The following is a 20,107-nucleotide window of genomic DNA, read 5'->3' on the forward strand; positions in this document are numbered from 1 at the left end:
TGTTCTGATACCAACTTGTAGAGAATACTGAAACCTTGCACTAAGCCAAAAAAATCCTTATTTTCATATTGTTTAATTTTAAAAGTGCCCACAATAGGAATGGTGATTTCGAGACATGGTGAAGTTGCATTGCGTACCCATTATTCACAATATTTCATTAGTTAACTTAGTATTTGGGCTTCCTTATTGGTGAGAGATATCGAGGTTGCATCTTATCATCTGAATATATCAATATATCCTTTCTATATATATGTGGGCTCGGTATGGGCTTATTTAGGAGTAAGATCATATATCATCAATCATACAGGCCTCTCTTATATGGTTCCCACTGGCTGAGGTAGAGGCTTCTGGTTCTGCAGAGAACTAAATAAACTAAGGGATATATTGCTTGGAGTCAAAGTAACCTCAAGGAAGACAAAACTAAGCTTAAAGACACAGAGTCACAGACTTTACACATGATTCAGATGTTAGACAACTTTACTCTAAAGCAAAAAGAGCGACCTCTCACCAATCTCCAGCCTATATAAACAAACTCTTCTCTTCATATCACTCTATCCATATCAACTTACCAAAAATCAGTTAAACCAAAATGGCTCTCTCTTCGCCTTCAAGAATCCTCTGTTTTGTTCTTGCCTTATCCGCTGCATCTCTCTCCCTCTCTTTCGCTGCTTCCCACGATTACTCCATCGTCGGATATTCTCCCGAGGATTTGGAATCTCATGACAAACTCATCGAACTCTTCGAGAACTGGCTCTCCAACTTCGAGAAAGCTTATGAAACAGTTGAAGAGAAGTTGCTTAGGTTCGAAGTTTTCAAGGATAATCTGAAGCACATCGATGAGACTAACAAGAAAGTGAAAAGCTACTGGCTCGGTCTTAACGAGTTTTCGGATTTGAGCCACGAAGAGTTCAAGAAAATGTATTTAGGGCTCAAGACTGATATAGTGAGACGCAATGATGAAAGATCTTATGAGGAGTTTGCTTATAAGGACGTAGAATCTCTGCCTAGATCTGTTGACTGGAGAAAGAAAGGAGCTGTGACTGATGTTAAGAACCAGGGCTCTTGCGGTGAATCTAATATCTTGGTCTCTGATGTGTTAAACTTCCGATTCTTGGGCTAAATAAAATATTGTTTCACAGGAAGTTGTTGGGCGTTTTCAACCGTCGCTGCGGTGGAAGGTATTAACAAGATTGTGACAGGAAACTTGACAACATTGTCTGAACAAGAACTCATAGACTGTGACACGACCTACAACAATGGTTGCAACGGTGGTCTCATGGACTATGCTTTTGAGTACATTGTTAAAAACGGAGGTCTACGCAAGGAAGTGGACTATCCTTACTCTATGGAAGAAGGCACTTGCGAGATGCAAAAGGTTTTAGTAAAATGCGGAAAAAACAAAGATGAAACTTAAAAACATAATAATATTTAAGTTGGTCCGATTTTAACCCTCTCTGTTTTCTAAACAGGATGAATCTGAAACTGTAACCATTACTGGACACCAAGATGTGCCTACGAATGACGAGAAGAGCCTCTTGAAGGCATTGGCCCATCAGCCTCTCAGTGTCGCCATTGACGCCTCTGGTAGAGAGTTCCAGTTCTACAGCGGCGTAAGTACAATATTAACATACAAATTTCTTGATTCGGTTTAATTATACAATCTCCCTGAGGTTTGAATCATTGTGTTTTTTTTTCTATATGAAGGGCGTGTTTGATGGGCGGTGCGGGGTTGACCTAGACCATGGTGTGGCTGCGGTTGGGTATGGATCAAGCAAGGGTTCAGATTACATCATCGTGAGGAATTCTTGGGGACCAAAATGGGGAGAGAAAGGTTACATCAGGTTGAAGAGGAACACTGGGAAACCAGAGGGTCTCTGTGGTATCAACAAGATGGCTTCTTTCCCCACCAAGACTAAGTGATCACCATATCATTCTCTCTTATCTTCATTTGATCATCATCTTCGATCGTATCTACATGCATAATTCTTGTTGTTATGATACTATACTGTCTGTCTTTTCTCTCTTTTGATTTATCAATTGAAGCCTTGTAACAACCATGTGAAAATAATATCTATATATAAGTAGCAGAGAATCAACAAGTTTCTACCTAAATTTCTAGTCCTAATAAGTAAGAAGAAATGAAGTCAGAGCTTAATATATTAATGATGATAGAAGAAAAGAATAAACAACGAAGCATTAAAGTAATTAAAAAGTTTCGAATTCTAGGTTAGAAGTAAATTAAAGAAAACAAAGAAAACAAAGAAAACAAAGAAAACAAAGAAAACGTGGATTAAACAGTTTAAGTATACAGAAAAAAAAAACTCAAGTAAGACATAAAAAAAAAACCTACAAGCCATAAGCAGAAATAAACATTAATGAATGTGGTGTTCCTTTGTTCGAACTTGATCTTGATCATCATTGTGTCTGAAGCAAAGTGCTCGCCGGGGATTGCCCGTGAACAATCTGTGGCTCATTCTCGGGCGCCCTCATGATCATTATTATATTGTTCATGCTCGTTATCCTCTAAAGATCTTCCCATAGTCTCCTTGGTGAAGAAATACGTCACAAAGATTCCAGCAATGCAAACGCCACCAAGTATCAAAAAAGCAATTCGCATACGGTTCACTTCGGGATAAGCCTGGTTTATATCATCTCCGTCCATCTTCTTGGTAGCCCACAAGAACCCAACAGTGCCCACGATAGCCCCAAGCTTACCCACGGCACCGGATATTCCATGACAAGTAGACCTAAACCTAGCCGGGAACAGCTCCGCGGGAATAATAAAAGTGGTAGTGTTGGGGCCAAAGTTGCAAAAGAAGAAAACCAAACCGTAGAGAACCATAAAGCCTTTCTTATTCTGCTCATGCTTTGACCAATACCAACTGTACGGAATACCCGCGACTAAATAAAGAACGGCCATGAAGAAAAACCCCATCATCTGGATTTTGACACGACCTATCTTGTCGATGAAGTAAACTGTGAACCAGTAACCGGGAATGGTTGAACAAGCCGCAATGATGGCTCCTAATTCCGCCACTTCGAAGGCTGCGTCATAGACGTTCTCTGCGGCAGAGGAAGAAGGTGTATCGGAATAGTGACTGAAGATTTGAGAGAGGAGGAGGTTGCTTGTGTAAAAGACGACATCTACTAGGAACCAATTAACGGAGGCTGCAAATAGGTCCCGGCCGTGGAGGCTGAGGAAGCGACGAGAAAAGAGTTTGTATGAAGCCGGCGGCGGTAGATATGGTGTCTCCGTTGTGGTTTCGTCTGAGATATGAGATATCGACATGACTCTTTGCATGTCTTTTGCTGCTTGGACGATATTGTTTTCCACAAGTGCTGTATATCTGCATGCATGAGTACTCATTTTAATTAAACGAAAATTTTACGATATCGATTTAATTGACTCCTTAAGCTAGGAAAGAGTACGTGTGAGGATAATTTAATTAACTCGCTTCATTAGCTGGAGCTGATACGGTGATTACCTGAGGTAGATATAATAATATAGATGACCGAATAAAAAATTTGTATTAGTTAAAAATAAAATAAATGAATGATTGGTGGAAAAACTTGGAATGGCTAATGTTGAATAATGAATGCGCAAGGACAGGAGGCGTATAAAGGTATATACCATAGTGTTATGCTATCTAGCAATATCCCTCCAAAAGTCAATGACTTCTTTGAAAAATAAACTAGTACTAATTTGTAACCCTCAAATAAGTGATACAAACCTAGCTAGATAGCTATTTAATTATACAATCAAAGTAATAATTAATATGTTTTAAGGAATCTAATATTAAATACAAGTATGTGTGTGATCAGAACCATTATATGAAAAGAATATTCGTTTTAATTACGTCAAATTACTTACTAGTTAGTAGATGTTAATCTTGTTCTTCTTGGTTGAAATAACATAACATGTATATAGTATACAACTAGAGAAGAGCATACTCAAACTATTAACAAAGAAATAATGATATTCGTTCTCTAAGTCAAATGTATGGGTGACAAATGCGTTCCTTCAGTCATCAAAACATCAAGACAACTGTGTTTTGTAATAATTATACTAATGTAATTTTATTCAATACAACGATCAAATCTAGTAGCTTTTAGCAAATAAAAATATATAGTGCGAGAAGAACGTCCTGCATTACGTCCTTACTGATTTGTGATTGGCAAAATTATGGAGTAAACAATAATGATACTAATTAATTATCACGAAAGAAAAAAGAAGATGGACGGACCTTGCGGTTTCAGGCATCAACATGCGCCAATAAAACGTCAATGCAGCGGGAAGAGCACCGATCATAAGTATAAGTCTCCACGCCACGTCAGCTTCGGCCGGAGCCGTCGCATCCATCTCAAACCCACCACCTCCGCCGTTCTTAAACGCCACGCAAACAGCCATGGTCACGGCAGAGCTGACCAAAATCCCCAGCCCTTGCATCGAGAACACGGCAGCTATAAACGCGCCACGAGTTCTCTTATTCGAAAACTCCGACATGATGGTAGCGGAAAGCGGGTAATCACCACCGATACCCAAACCAAGAATAAACCGGAAAAAACCGAGGCTAACCATAACACAAGACCGACGAGTCGTGCACACGGAGAAGCCACAGCCGAAGGAGCTAAGGATCATGATGACTAAACAGAGTCCGTAGACTCGGCGACGACCGACCCGGTCACCAAGGTAACCGAAGATGATTTGACCTGTGGCTGTGCCTAGTAGAGCGATGGCGTAAGAAGTCGAAAGAACGGCTGTGTTGATTGAGTCGCCGTTGTAGTAAACATGGCTAATCATTTTCATGACCGGTGCGATGCAGAAAAGATCGTATGCGTCGGTGAAGAGACCCATTCCTGCGACTATGATCGCTTTGAAATGGTACCACTGTATTCGAGCTGCATCGAGCGACGACAATATCTTTATTGCCATCGTTGCTTTCTTCTTCTCCACTCTCTGTGATTCTGAATCCAGAGCTTTACTCCTTTCTTTTCTTTTCTTTCTTTTGGTTTTGTATATCGAGATTTGGAGTTCATGGAAGACCAGAGTGAAACATAACAATGATTCTTATAACGATTTAACAAGTGTGTTTTTTCATTAGTTTATTTCTATGAGCATGGAATATGCTTAAGATTTGACTCCGAGGAAGACTTGGTCAGTTTTTTACAATGCGATCCTTTTCTATTTATGTTGTCACGATGGGTACACAACATCATACTGTTTGAAAATTTTCAAGCAATTAGAATTAGTAACCAAGTCAAACCTGATTATACATATTACTACTCGGGTTGATACGGTTGGTTTTGGCTTAATTCACTTATCGAGAAGAGATGTAAGTAACAAAATTACTGCTTCGGTGAGTTTAAGACACAATCTTAAAAGATGATCAGTTGATGAGCAAGCAAAAATCGATGGTGTCATGTCCTAAAAGATAACCTTAGGGTGAATGATCTGTCCTTACATGCGGTTTGATTGGCCTACCTTCTGTATCCATTAACATAAAGATTTACAGAGACCTCGTACTTTTAGGAACCTCCGGTTTAGTTAGGAGTTTTTGTGTCTGATGATGACAGCCTCGAAGATACCATCTGATCGGAAATTAGGAGAGAATAGCCGCGGATCAACTGGTCCTGGGAGGCTAAAGCACAGCTTGAACGGTCCAGGGGGACTCAGCTTCCGGATATTCATCTCGAAAACCCGAGAATGCCTCTTGATCGTTTTCTCGCCTGTCGTAGTAGATCCCTCAATTATCACCTTACCATCTGATTCAATCTCACAGCTGAATTCACCTGCACACAAAATGACCAACCCAATTCATGCATGTGTTCATGACTTAGACCCGATGAGACCTATGGAAATAGTTAAATGGGGCAACAAAGCATGACTATACCGTAATCTTTGCGGACACCAGGCAAAGCAACTTGAAAGAAGTAAGCAACTTTATTGACACCAATGTCAACAACACCAACAGATGGTCCTAGCTTTTGTTTACTGGCTGTTCCGGTAGTGACAATCGATGCTTCTGCATCACGTTCCTTCATGACAGGAGGAGCAGGTAAAACTGCCTGACTGGTGGGTTTATCTGTTTGATCTCTTTCCATAAGAGCTTCGCCATTCTTGTTTGTTACCTTTTTTGGTGAGTTCTTGAACCGTTTTCTCTGGTATGTCTCCTTAAATCTTTCAGGGGTTTTACTCACTCCAGAAACAGCAAGACCAACAACTGCTTCTTCTTCCTCTTTCTTTCGCTTGCATGTTTCTCGAAGCTCTACAAATGAGTAGAAGTCTTGGTCAGAGACAATTCCATTGGATACTGTTCCTTCGTTTCTTGAGAAATCCTGCACCACTCCCTGGCTTTCTGGTATGTCCACCGAAAGTCCAACTGGTTTATTGATCAGGCAACTAACAACTGCTTCTTCCTCTTTCTTCCGCTCGCACGTTTCCCGAGGCTCTCCAGATGAATTGTAGTCTTCACTACTGAGAAGTCCATTAGATGTCGCTTCCCCATTTCTTGAACAGTCCTGCTCCATTTCCAGGCTCTCATCCAGTAGCACACGCCGAGGAGATAAAGACATGACTCTATCGATTTTCAGGTCGTTCAAATGCGACAAGGATCTGAATCTTTGAAGTGTTTCCTTGCTTATGAAGTCCACTGCAGGGTCATCGATAACAACAATCCCTTTCACAATCTCGTGGCTCTGGGAATACCTTTTCTGCTGGTGAAGATTCATGGGGAAAAAAGATGTGAACTGAGGAAACTTTCCAATGGGTTCCATAGGTAGATATCCCTTGAGATACATATAGATCATGTCCGGATGGAGAAGGAGGCTGGACTTGGCGTTTCTCAGTACGTTATAGTAGAGGTTCTGTAGCTGCGCGACAGTGAGAGAGGAAGATCCAACGTGCATCAAAGTGTAAGGTGGTAAACCTTTAGCTAATCTCTGAGAAGCTGAACATCTCGGGTTATCAGAATACACATCAGGACCCAGATAATTGCTCATGATGAAGTTAACCAAGAAGTACTGATCTTCCGATAATCCATCGCTACACAGACTCATGTCTTCGGTTCCAGCAAATGGGGTTAGATATCAATGAACCTGCATTACAGATGAAAGTGGCAGCAGTGTCACATATATGGAAGCAACAAGGACATTCCCAAAATGTAGTCACATGAAATAAATTGAGTGTCTCTCAAGATTCAGTCATATATAGCTTATATAAATTTCCAACTTTTTAAGTTAAAATCTTTTGAACAGTGACTACCATATTTTGTCTAATCATTACTAGGGAGTAAACATAATTCAAATCCTAATAAAATTTTCACTTATTTAACAGAAAAATCTAACTAAGAAGGACACTGAATCTCAAAGAAATTGTGAGAAAGCTAATCTGATGACTTTTTAGAAGCTCTCCTACATAATCAACAATTTGCCAAAAAAAATAAAAAATAAATAAATAAATCCAATTTTTACCCAGTGAGGCCATAAAAGCAGAAAGCAGAAACCCATTCAAGTAGCTAGTTCAAAGCAAAAACAAAATTTTCATTAAAATGTCAAAGGTCCATTACGCTTGAAGAAGACAGTGTTGGTACTCTTCTATCGCAAGAATCGAACCCACATTGTTCACAAATACACACAACACAGAAGATCAAAAAGGGTTTCTGCAATTTTCAAACTCCTACTTAAAAGACAATCGATTTGTGAAAATCAAGCCAACATTGCAATCGGCATGTCACTGAGAAAACGAGAAGAAACCCGGAACTAAACATCAGAGGGAAACGATCAAAAATGTGAGCTTTCTCTCGGTCCCTTTGATTTTGTCGCGATGCTTGCTTCTAAGCTTGGGGGAGGAGGAAGAAGAAGAAGAGAGATTTTTTTTTTTGGTTTTTTGTGTGCTGCTGACTGCTGCATATCAATTTTTGGGTGGGGGAAAAATGCAAAGGGGATGGGGTCCTTCTCCTCGTTACACGTGGCTACCACGTGGGTCCCGCTAATAACCGCATTTGGAGGCATCACTTGTCCACCTCGCTCACCACGTGCCGTCTCGTTCCTTTTGGGCTTTTATTCAGCCCCCCCCCCCCCGAAAGGCCCATTAGTCATTACCTCGATATATGTACTATCATTAAATATTTTCCATAATGGTATTATCTAAACCAAATCATATGGATCCATGGATTTGTTGAGTACCTCAATAACCTCAAATGATAAAGTAGGATTTTATTATCAGATTAATTTATCAGTCTAAAACTCTGTACAGACATGGACAAGAGAAGAATCCTTGAGCTAAAAATATATGTACAGACAAGAAGCTACGCTAACACAATAATCAATTCATTTCTTTACTTACAATGCAGAGGACTCGACTTTAAAGGGACATAAGAATCTACCTTATAATCTTTACTAACACCCCTATGCCTTAAGAGAGTGTTTAGTAACATGACTACTTTAACTACCAAAAGAATCAGATTTTGATTCCACCATTCTATATGCGTCTGTATCTGTTATGCACTTTCTTTATACACCAAACTTACTCCTACCAGTTTACCGTGAAAACCCTTGTTTCACATTGTTTATGGCAGCAAGCTTTTCGTGGCTATATACACATGATGATGAGAGGTTTACTAAAACAGAAGCACAACCCCTGAAACTTCTTCCATGGTTCTTTGTCCTCCATCCGCTTTCCCAAGAACAATCCTTTCTTTACTTCTTCAGTGAGCAAGAACTACTTATTACCTGTAACAGCGGTAAAGTGGTGAGTCTGAAAATTATTTGCAAGTACTGAAACTAAAAAAGTCACCTAATGTACCAAACCTTACCTCTAGAATGCAAAAATAAATAATTTGCTAAGCTTAAACAGGTAAGCCTGCCAATACTCAGAGTAGCTTTTACGTTGTTGTCCTTATTTGTTTTCCCTTTTCTGAAGTCTTCAAGGGTTACTTAACTGAAACCCAACAAATAACATCAATGTACTGTATGTAAGTGAGTATCATCTCCTATCCAATTTCTACCCAAAAAAGTCCAAAATGGCTTACGTTGATCGATTCTTCACCCTGTTGTTTGATCAGAACCGCTACTATGCATATACTGTGGAGTCTGGACGATGATACGTTGCTGCGTTGGAGCTGAAGCTGAAGGATATGGAGATTGAATAGCAGACATAGGTGAAGTGCCACTAAGCTGCGGAACATGACTTCCTGGATGTGAATAACCCTGAACTGCTGCATAACCGTGGCCACCGGGAATAGTCTGGCTCAATTGCCCGTATTGATACCCTGGTGAGTTAACTCCACCAGGTAGTCCATAAACCTGAAGGTACTGTTGACCCATGTAAGGACCATAAAATCCCTACAACACCATGAGGAGACATGATTTTATAACTAAAATCATAACAGTTTAAAATACAAAAAGAAAGTAAGGACAGCAGCATATTCAGACGCCTACCTGAGCCTGTGAGTACATGTAGTCAGGTCCATATGGTGCAACCCTGAAAGAACACAAAAAAAGAGCAACTAATATTAGATACAGATGAGTATGGTATTTTCCTAGACACTCTTTAAGAGAATACATATAAGAGGAGTAGCAATTATACATCAATGGCTAAAGAACATTATACTATGAAGGGGAAGGTGCTAAGCTAAGGGAAAAAAACCTAAAGGTCTACTCCAAAATGTCCATTCCGGAAAATTAGATCATTTAAGACCTATCAAACTCCAAAAACATTTCATGACCTTGCCTGTTCAAAATAAATTGAGTTCAGCCACATATCCTCTGCGATTATATTTTGGGTTCCTGCAAGTTACCAATCACAACATGTCACATCATAGTGCTACACACAAGACCCTAAGTGGCAGAAGATAACTATCATTAACCCCTAGCTCGACAGAATATCTAAGTGACTGGGCATGCTGTGATTGGTAAATGCCACTTATTCAGAGTGATTGAACAAATGTTCAACCTTTGTGAGATAGACTAGCAAGTTGAATTTAGAACTGATACGCTTGTCACAGTATGTATGTTATAGCAGATTTAACGCAATTTTGTGAGCTTCAAATTGCGCAACTCACCCATAAGGGTACACCAATCCTTGTTGGTAGTTATAAGCAGGTGGTTGCTGATACGGATGGCTTCCAAAAAGTGAACCGCGAGGACTCTGCACACTTCCAACATATGGGGAAGCAGGTCTTATCCGCCCTAACCAAAAAAGGTAAACAATGCAATAATTAAAGGTTTACACCGTCACAATCCATCGAAAATTGAAATTATAAAGGTTTCTGTAAGTAATGAGAAGAAAATAAATAGATGAATACTGAAGCGAGACTGACCAGGAAAATTGGGTATCATGGCATATTGCATAGGGGGCCGAGGTCTCCCGATAGAAGCGAGATTGCAATTGGCGCGTCTGCCATCTATAATAGGTGTTGGGTCGACACAGGCTCTCCTAGCAGCCTCTGGATCTCTAAAAGTCACCTAAATCCTCCATAAAAATCATAAACATAGCAATGAGTCACTATACAATCATGAACATAAACAAACAGAAATGTTAGTCTAGAAAGGGAGTCTCTGGATCTCGAATTCAACTTCTTTTTGTTTATTCAAAGAAGTAGTAATCCTAAAAAGCCAAGCAGATCATTTACCAATTACCAAAAGTGTCACTATAGTTATAACTTTCAAGCACATTAGGTACCTAATAACCTCTAAGCATACAATGGAAGCAGATGATGTTGTTCATTACAAGCAGCCAGAATAAAACAACTTGAGATACGAGAAACATAAAAGCATGAAGAAAAATCAACAAAAGAAAAATTAGGATACTCACAAAGCCATAACCTTTGGATCGACCAGTGTTCTTGTCAGTAATAACGACAGCCTCAAGGATATCACCGTATGGTTCGAAATGGCGACGAAGAGTCTCGCTTTGAGTCTCCCACGCAAGGCCACCAACAAAGACTTTAGTAAAGGTTGTATCACCAAAAGGAGAGCTCAAGTAATGAAACCCAGAGCCAGGAGGAATCGAATGATACGCCATGATTGATTAGAACCAAAAGACAGAAACTTTTTACAGTAGAAATCAAGTAAGGAAAAAAGACCGAATCTAAAACTAGACCCAGTAAACCCTAGACAAAGTTTTGAGTGGTGGTTAAACCTAAAGATGAAGAAAACAGAACAAATCGAATTTGGAAAGAGGAGATTCTAGGGTTTACCAGGGTATGCGAAGAGAAGAGGAAGAGAGAGGAAGAGAGAGAGATCGGACCTAACGATACCTAATAAAGGATCATACTTGACAAGTAATGATCATGACAGAGCAAAATAAAATAAAGAGATAAAATTTCCCGGGAAAAAAAAACAGAACAATAACCAAAACAAAAAAGTTGGGGGAAAAGGGTTTTAAAAACTTTGAAAGATGAGCCACGGGAAGAAGAGAAGAGTCTGTGCCGCCGGTAGGTACAACGACGGGCGAGTTTGTCAAATGGTAAATTAAAACAACGGAAACGAGAAGGACGAATCGCTGACGAATTCGAATCAAGCCATTGGGGAAAGAGTGAAAAAAGAGAAGAGAGGGAAGAATTAGAGTGAATTTAGGGATTTAGATAGAAAGGAAGAGTATAAATTTTGACATTGATGATGATGAAGAAGTTGGTGATGACGAAGACGATGATGCGTGATTATTGTGATTCATGAATTGTTCGAGAGAGAGAGAGAGAGAGAGAGAAAGTGAACAGAGTTGTTCTTCGCCCCCTCATACTAATGGGTCCCGCTCAAAATCGTATTATTAATACTAATTTCATTTAATTTTAAGAATTGTATAATCTCGTTTGCTTCTTCTAATTACTCCTCCCAAAAGATAATGCGATGTTGTGTATACTTTAGAATTCTTCATATTTTGGATAGAAAAAGTCAAATGGATAAGCGTTAAGAGACGGACCATACTTAAAAGAAAATATCATATAGAATCATAAAAGTTGAGAGACATCGGCAACAGTTGTTTTGTCTCTCTAACGAGAGTATGAGACTATGAAAAACTGAAGATGATACAATAATATTAGATGAACAAACATCAAAAAGCTAATATAGTAACAAGACAGATATGTGAGGAACAAACATCAGTCTGTAATTAACTATGCTTCATTCTTTAACGATCACGATCTCCATCTTTGATTACAAGATTAGATGGGAGAATCCGGGGAAAAATCAACGCGGCCACGAGACACAAAACTACCAAAACCACCACTGACCAGCTTGAGTAAGGGATGCCTAAGAGTTGTTCTTCACAAACTGTAACCAACGAAGAGAGTTTACAGACTTTAAAAGATGCACTTTCATTCACTACAACTTGTATGTTGTGAAAAGAATAAACATTGATGATAGCAAGTGGATAAAAGAGAAGCTTGCCTATGTTGTAAATGATGAAGGACCTTTCTTTGATTTTTGGTATAGCCACGACTCCCTCAGGTTCAACCGTCACCAAAACATACAATCCGTCCTAAATCAGAAACAGAAAAAAATTGACTCATGGACTTTATCTCATGATTGTTTCCAAGTCGTAAAAACTGATTGAAGATGATGAGCCAATACCTTGTTCTTAGCTTCTTCAAGAGTTTCGGTTTTAAACATCAATTTCTCAGTGTTGAGTAATCTCCTCATCTGGTTCAGCTTCAAACCCACCACACCGTTCTTCAGTAGTTGTAGAGTAAATAAAGCCGGTATCTGTGATCACCAAAACAAAAGATGAGATTTTTCAACAAGGACAAGAAAACTTGGAAACATAAAGCAAGAACAAGATAACAAAATCTTGACATACAGAAGCTGGGTATGATATCTTCACTTCATACCAAGAATTTGACTTAAGCCCTTGTAATTTGTAAACTCGAGAACCAGATTGCAATGGCAATGTCTCCCTCCAAAGTTCCTTCCCAGCATATAAAGTGTTCCCATCAAACCTAAGATATATACATTACGTAATCACATCATTTCTATTGTACAAATAAAGAATCCAAAAATTGAACATTTATAAATACACACACACTTACAGTCTCTCATGGCTGTAACAAGGCACGATATTTATGAAGACGATTAGACAGATAAGCAAACAACATTCTCTATCACGTAACTCGAGCATCCTACAAGTCCTGAGTATAGGGATGTTGCCGTGGGTATTCACTCTAAGAAGAAGAAATTGTCTCTCTATTCATATAGATCTGAGGGAAGTGAATACAAAATAACAAACCAACGCAAAAATGCATAACTAACACAAACACATACCAAGGCAATACACGTCGTTCTGCTATAATAAGGATCACGTTCTGCTATGATCTCTCACCAAAACGAAACAGACTTAACGAATCTGATTCCAGTAAAAAAAGCTGTCCATGTTTCTTCTAGCTGTGTCAACAAAAGAAGAAGAATTTTATAAGTGAAACAAACTGCATAAACCAAAGATCAGCAGCATTGTAAACCCTATTCTCAAGACCTCAACATTGTAAATCAATAGCAGCAGTGCTAAGCAAAACGAAATCAAATGTGTCCAAGCTTGTCGGTTAAGTCTCACAGTGAACCTAATTACCAAGAAACAAGTCTGAATCTGACGCTTTAGTACCATTACGAAACTCCATTACTTGTTCTTCTACCGTACTAATAGCTACTCCTAGTCTTCTCCCAACTCTGCAAATCTAGCTAATTTCCCTAAAAGCTAAGAGTTACAGTAACCAAAAAAGCTCAGAGATTTGTATAAGCTTTCACAATTATAACAACAACGAAAAGCTTGAATCCAACAACAAAATGCAAGAGTGAAAGAGCTTGAATCCAGAATCGAATTCTCATAATCCAAAATGCAACAACGAAAGAGCTTGAATCAAAAGTCGAATTTTAGAAGAAGACTAACCAAAATTCGTAAGCCCACTTCGAGATAGACAATATAAAGCTCAATTCGTGGCCAGCAATGGCGGACAAAGAAGACTCATATGCAAACAACAGAAATTGATGAGTTTGTGTTTGTCTTCGGGATCGACACAATGGAAGACGAAGCAGCAATAGCGAACAATGGCCGACGAAGCAGCAATAGCGAACAATGGCCGACGAAGCGGCAATGGGTTTCAATGGCAGCAGTAGAATCGATGTCGGAGTCGAGGGGAAGAAGAAGATACGTAGCACGTAAGCACCTCGCCGGAGACAATAGAGTCTCGGTGATCCTTGGATCGACGGCCAGAAAAGGAACACGATTCCGGCGACTTCGGAGCTTGATTTGAACCCACTCGATCGATAAAATGCGATGCTGCAAGAGATTTGGGCCTTCTATATTTAATGGAGCTATAAATAACTTAATTGGACTACATTAAGGCCCACTTATAAGCTTGTAGAGACAAAACGCAAGTAAAGTATCAACGGATCCTGATCGTACACGTCAAAGTGACTTTAGCTAAATCAGCAATGAAAAGACGGTTTTAGACATCCGTTCATAACTCAACTAAACTCATGTAACTGTTGGTAATGGTACGTGAGGTTTCATAAATTTAACTAAACTCATTACTTCTTTATTAAATACAGGCTATACATCAAACTCAATTTTAAGTTAACGATAAAAAGGTAGCGTCAAATACAAAGGAAATTAAGAACACAAGAGTGACTGAAGTTATAATCCTTGTGTCTTAAATAAACCAAGCAACACAAACCAGAAACGTGTATCGATCCTACTAGAAAGAAGATTATAAATAAATAATTAGAAAGCATAACAGCTTCGATTTATATTCATAAGTTATAGCCACTCACAGCTGCTAAACCAGATCAAATGAATATTCTCTGTTGTGTTGTTCCCGTTAGCACAAAAGCTCCTGCTCTTATTATGCTCTTATTAAAAACACAAACCAGACACAAGAATTGTAACAAAATCAAACACAAAACAGTTTCATCATCACTACAAATCTGAAAATACATGATACATTTTTCACTACCTTAACTTAAACAAAACATGCTTAACTAAACAAGCATGATTAGAATATGAAACAAGAACTCCCAAGACATTATTAGAATCTGCAAAAACAAGCTGCAAAAAAATCAACAGACCAAGTGACCAACACCAATTGAGATCACATCACATGCGTAACAAATTAAAGCTGCAAACAAGTGTTGTAGCTGCAAATTAAACCCTTATTCTATATTAATCAAAAAGTAACCGAGTAAAACAAGAGATCAGCATAGTACAAAGCCAAAGAAATCAAAGTAGAGAAGCAGTCACAAAGTGAAAGAGACCCTAGACCCTAGAGAAGCAATCAACAAGAAAAGGGTTTCAAACAAGAACCATTAGCAAAGAATTTCAAAGGCATAACTTCTGCCACAACAACCTATATATATTCAAAAGGCATGAACTCGCCCGTTTTAAACTTTTTTTTTTTTTACTGAAAAAGAAAACAGGTCCGAAATCCCTATATTAATAAATATGGGTTTCGGGTACCCGTCGAGAAACCCAACTTTTAACATCCCTACGTCAAAAACCTTACGAGAGGATCAGGTTACAAACCGGTCTTGCCACGTGACCACGTCGTTGATATCTACGTGGCGAGTTGTGAGAATAGTGTTTTGTCCTGTCTTGGTTTTGGCCTTGGGTGTGTGTAGTAGGGACCTCCTTGAATATGGGCCCAAAAGGCTTCGGACACACACTAACTCAGAAAGTCCAAAAGGGGTCAGGTATACATGTAGGCTCCATTTCTAAACCAAATTGGCAATTTGCCCATGTTGGTGTTGCTTCCCTCCCCTACTTAAATAGTTCTATTTCATATTTTTCTCTCTCTATTCAGTTCAATAATGAAGTAAATCATCTTTATATGATTCACTATTATCTTACCTCAATCAATTCTCTCCTTTACTTTTCACAAAACATCACTTGGGTGCATTGCACAAATATAAACTATGAAGGTCAAAATGTGACTAGAGAAAGAAACAAATGAAAGAGGCATTTAAGTTTTGAAAAGACACTTGGTTTTGTTTTCTTTCTCTGTGCTTTATACGAAAATATATAATTTTAAAAATTGGTGGATGGGGGGTGGTGGTGGTGGTAGATCACAAGTCGCCAAAATAAAGATGTGAGAATGGGATTGGCCATTATCAGAGAAAGTTGACGCGTAATTTTCTGATTGATCACGACTGCTTTTTTTAATTTGTTTATTTTTAAAGAAAGTTCATAAGTGTAGAGAGAGTCTGGAGACCACTAATTATCATCTGATTTTTACTAGCTTCTTGTTAACTTGTGACCATTGATCATTACGTTGGTAAAAGAATATTATTATTATACAAAAATTAATTTTATAGTAACATCATAGGTATATTTGGGAAACCAAGTAAGTTCTCCAGATTGATAGGAGCAATAAAATACATATTTCATCTTATTTTAGTTTTCTATGGAGAATAAAAATATCAAGTCAAAGTCCTAATAGTTAAATAATCTTTTATATAATATATGTATGTACCTTCTTCATATAATTACATATAAAGAAAACAGAAGTGATTACCACAATAACAACGTAACTATGAACAAGGATAGGACCATGTAAAAATATTGATCCTAGATTTGTGAAATATATTGAAAGAGTTCTAGGCTTCTAGCTTAGTTTAATATAGTATTGTATATAATTACGTGTGTTTTACGAGGTTTAAATTTAGACAGGATCTCACTGACGGTATTAATCTCCAAATAACTAAACTACATGTCATGGTCTCCTAAATCTAACTTTAGATATTTATCGTTCGAGTAAATTCATATCATACAATATGCAGAAATAGTAATTCTTTCAGATGTCATGTCAAAATTTTAGAGATATACTTATAAAACTGAAGTACAAAATATGTTGTAATTGAAAAAAAATAAAATAAATAATTAAAAGAAGGGGTTATTCCATCCATCCATTTCATGAATGACGGATTTTTTTTGATTTTTTTTTTGGTTTGCCATATTTGTATTTTGTGCCAAATATGTTTTATTACACCAATTAACTTAATTAATAATTGTAGACCTCATCATATGTATTTCTTCTTGTACAAAGCAAAGAAGCGGACATGTTAGATTCCGTGCGACAAACCAAAAAAGTATGATTTGATTGACAATTTGATATAAAGAGCTCGATTAGACTTGTTTGATTGTTTTTTTTTCATGTGAAGGATTTTATACATCCATAATAAACTATATCAATAAATAATATATTTGTAAAGTATTAATACTAGTGACCTTGATCCTGATAAGTAAGCCAAAAATATATCTAGCTAGTACATACCGATAAAACTGGCTACAATATATACCTGCTCTTTTATTTGGTCCCAAAAGAATAGTACTAAATTCTGAGTTTCTAACACACTTTAGAGTTTAAACAGTTATCATAACAACAAAATTAATATTTCAAGAAACAATTAGCTATTTGTATGCGTACATAGAACTCGGTTGGTTATATATTTTCTTTAAAAATAGAACTTTTCTTCAAAATACACAGTACGTTTAGAATAAAAACTGATTCATAACTTTTTATATGCGTAAAGTGTAAACTATAGAATGATGCTAGCCTTACTATCTCACATATATATGGAGCGTGGTGCTTTTGATTGATAGAAGAAAAGCTAAAAAGAAAAGAATTAAGCGTACTGATGAATTACTGATTAATGGGTGTCACGTAAATCTTAGGGAACCATCACAATTTATTGCCCGTATTATTGTTGTTTTAATGATTCAGGACAGAACTATATAGTTGGATTATTTCTCTAACAAACAGCGTCCTTAATTATGAGTATTTTAGTTGCTGTCCGCTGACCAACAAAAATATTGAAATTTTGATCAGTGTGTGCTTGTCGGAATAATTATAACTGATGTATTCCATGTTTGGTGACAATATAATAAACTCTTACGACCGGAGATAAAGAACTTAACTTAAATCATCTCTTGACACATGCCCGGTGAGTTATAGTAGGTTTTAACATTAAATTCCACGTGAATCTTTAACTGGACATATCGATTTTATTAACACATACAAGCTTATATAATCTTCAATTATAAAGAAATGGGTTCATCGGTCTTAGACGACTAGTAGTAGTGTCTAGCTAAGAAAACTTAGGACAGTCGCATATTTACAGACTTGCATGAGGATGCGCTTAATTTGGCGTGTATATAGCTCTCGCGAGGGATTAAACTAGCTATATATCACAGTACTACTGAACTCTTCCCGCTTGATATTCTAAGTTTCTCGAATGATTGCACATATTATTCCATTTTCAATGTACGTATATGAGATAATAAAAATATAAATTATTGGACTAGTTAATATTTTTGAAATACGCAAACAAAAGTTCACTTCACGTCTTCACGTACGTGTTTTTTTTTGCTTTTGATAAATTGAAGAAATAGGGGGCAAAAGAAGCGAAAGCAAGTTAGATAGATTGGGGAGGAGGAGTAGTGTGATTGGATAAGGTAAACTGACCAAGTACCGATGATTCCGACCGCCTCCACGTGGTCACGCAGCTTGCCTTTCACTTTCATGCTCTGACCTTTTGACCGCACGTGACTTTTGTCTGTGCACGTGCGAACCAAGCTAACGTGTGCGGTTCAAGTACATTGCACCGAGCCCCTGACTCGCCAGGGTTGCGCCGATTAAAACGACGGGTCCCGCATGCCATGAGGGATCGATGAACGGTTTGATCCGATCCTTTTTTACTACTACTACTACTTTCACTTACTGAGGTTCGGTCCCACCATGGTTCAGGCCACATGCCTCCACGTTGAAGGACCTCATGTGTTACTACTATATGGGTGCAGTTCACAAAAAGTATGACAACCAGTCACGGTTCCGATATGAGGTCATGCATTTATTTATGGGTCGGATTGAGTTAAACCACTTCAATAAATCACTATATCCAATTATATTTGGTTTGATGGGTTGATGCAATTGGCAAGTGTTTAATTTAGTGTTTATCCTTTTTTTTTTTTACGTATATTAAAAGTGTGAAAACCTGATATACATTTTTAGAGGAGTACTTATCAATTTTTATTTTTTTTCAAAATACTAATAGCCCTAGCTATCATCTAATTTGACATTGTGATATTTAGTATTAACTAGTCTTTCACATTAATTGAACATTACAACTTTCTCCAAATGTATCATTAAAAAGGGTCCACTTCTTTGTCTTACGATATTTGAGGGAATGAATATAGATCTCATTCTGATAAGGGGCCATTATCTAGATTTGATTGTTCTTTGCTATGCGGCTTATGCTCTCTCCCATGACAATTAAAGTGGATATACACAAATATCAGATGTAAACTTTAGTAAGAACATCGATTCTTTGATATCTAATTAATTAACTCGGGTTTAACAAGCTAATGTATAAGTAATGGTAATAAACAAACACACATATAGATATAATGGGATGGATTATGAAATAAATTATATAATCAATCAATAAAGCGAGGTTAATCAATTATTGTTCTGCAACGCTTAAAAGTGAGTACTAATTCTCTTTATTTTTTTTTGTTAAGTAAAGCTTGTTCCTATCCGTTTGTTGGGTTCTTCTTAATTGTTGTATATATATTTTGCAAACCATATATGTACTAATTATGTTTTGTTATTTCTCTTAAATTAAGGTTTAATATATATTTTTTCCAAGTAAGAGAAGACAAAACAGTATATATTTTTCGGTTTAAAGTTACTAAGAAGAAGATAAATAAATTAGTAACATGATCAAGTGATATTTTAGTAGATAATTTCTTTGTTTTAGACATATAAAATAACATCCACGCGCCTTAAAGGGAATGTGGGATTCGTTTATAAATTATAGTGTGTCTTTGTACCCAACTTATCCTTGACATTTTGTGTTGATTACTTGTTTTTTCTTTTCAAATAATGCATTTTCATTATCTCTTGATTCTCTTCTATATAATTTCACAAAACTAAAGCTGACCAACTTCTCTTCTCTTCTGTTAATCTTATCTTAGGCTTACAATAATACAACTTATTATAAAATCACATATTCTTTTAAAAAAAAGTATTCATTCTTATAATATATCCGGTTGGAACCGAAGTTGAAACTGCGACGAACCCGTTGTTTTCTTTGGGATCTTATGTAAGGATAACCACTTATACAC

The 20,107-nt window shown here is 37.4% G+C and overlaps 5 protein-coding genes across 10 annotated transcripts; 1 reads left to right on the forward strand and 4 right to left on the reverse strand.

The window, feature by feature from the left end:
* The first annotated feature begins 567 nt into the window (after positions 1–567).
* On the forward strand, positions 568–2,112 carry LOC17898834 (cysteine protease XCP2). The gene is made up of 4 exons (XM_006305131.2): positions 568–1,067; positions 1,140–1,375; positions 1,470–1,610; positions 1,705–2,112. The coding sequence occupies exons 1-4, from the start codon at positions 590–592 to the stop codon at positions 1,918–1,920; spliced, it is 1,071 nt and encodes a 356-aa protein (XP_006305193.1). The 5' UTR covers positions 568–589; the 3' UTR covers positions 1,921–2,112.
* A 58-nt stretch (positions 2,113–2,170) lies between these two features.
* Positions 2,171–5,007, reverse strand: LOC17899504 (probable inorganic phosphate transporter 1-8). Its single transcript, XM_006304483.2, is given in 3 exon segments — positions 2,171–2,478; positions 2,480–3,347; positions 4,245–5,007. Coding segments are annotated over 3 exon segments (1,620 nt in total). The 5' UTR covers positions 4,934–5,007; the 3' UTR covers positions 2,171–2,415.
* A 325-nt stretch (positions 5,008–5,332) lies between these two features.
* On the reverse strand, positions 5,333–7,868 carry LOC17897953 (increased DNA methylation 3). Of its 5 annotated transcripts, none has more exons than XM_023789799.1 (3): positions 7,680–7,868; positions 5,892–7,095; positions 5,333–5,790 (listed from the first exon to the last, which is right to left on the reverse strand). In XM_023789799.1, exons 2-3 carry the CDS (start codon positions 7,054–7,056, stop codon positions 5,546–5,548), a joined length of 1,410 nt encoding a protein of 469 aa, XP_023645567.1. In that variant the 5' UTR covers positions 7,057–7,095; positions 7,680–7,868; the 3' UTR covers positions 5,333–5,545. The 5 variants fall into 5 exon arrangements, with proteins under 5 accessions (XP_023645567.1, XP_023645566.1, XP_006307427.1 ...); XM_023789798.1 differs by having other exon boundaries at positions 7,566–7,868; XM_006307365.2 differs by having other exon boundaries at positions 7,471–7,868.
* Positions 7,869–8,199: 331 nt separating this feature from the next.
* On the reverse strand, positions 8,200–11,733 carry LOC17900505 (RNA-binding protein 24). Its single transcript, XM_006305458.2, has 7 exons — positions 10,814–11,733; positions 10,320–10,464; positions 10,062–10,188; positions 9,439–9,481; positions 9,030–9,342; positions 8,814–8,938; positions 8,200–8,730 (listed from the first exon to the last, which is right to left on the reverse strand). Exons 1-5 carry the CDS (start codon positions 11,021–11,023, stop codon positions 9,043–9,045), a joined length of 825 nt encoding a protein of 274 aa, XP_006305520.1. The 5' UTR covers positions 11,024–11,733; the 3' UTR covers positions 8,200–8,730; positions 8,814–8,938; positions 9,030–9,042.
* Positions 11,734–11,977: 244 nt separating this feature from the next.
* On the reverse strand, positions 11,978–14,269 carry LOC17896795. Of its 2 annotated transcripts, none has more exons than XM_006303295.2 (7): positions 13,877–14,269; positions 13,258–13,377; positions 13,026–13,157; positions 12,797–12,935; positions 12,571–12,702; positions 12,388–12,478; positions 11,978–12,270 (listed from the first exon to the last, which is right to left on the reverse strand). In XM_006303295.2, the coding sequence occupies exons 3-7, from the start codon at positions 13,112–13,114 to the stop codon at positions 12,128–12,130; spliced, it is 594 nt and encodes a 197-aa protein (XP_006303357.1). In that variant the 5' UTR covers positions 13,115–13,157; positions 13,258–13,377; positions 13,877–14,269; the 3' UTR covers positions 11,978–12,127. The 2 variants fall into 2 exon arrangements, with proteins under 2 accessions (XP_006303357.1, XP_023645502.1); XM_023789734.1 differs by having other exon boundaries at positions 13,026–13,124; positions 13,877–14,266.
* Between the last annotated feature and the right edge of the window lie 5,838 nt (positions 14,270–20,107).

This window comes from Capsella rubella, unplaced genomic scaffold, assembly GCF_000375325.1.
Source record: "Capsella rubella cultivar Monte Gargano unplaced genomic scaffold, Caprub1_0 scaffold_1, whole genome shotgun sequence".
NCBI lineage: Eukaryota > Viridiplantae > Streptophyta > Magnoliopsida > Brassicales > Brassicaceae > Capsella > Capsella rubella.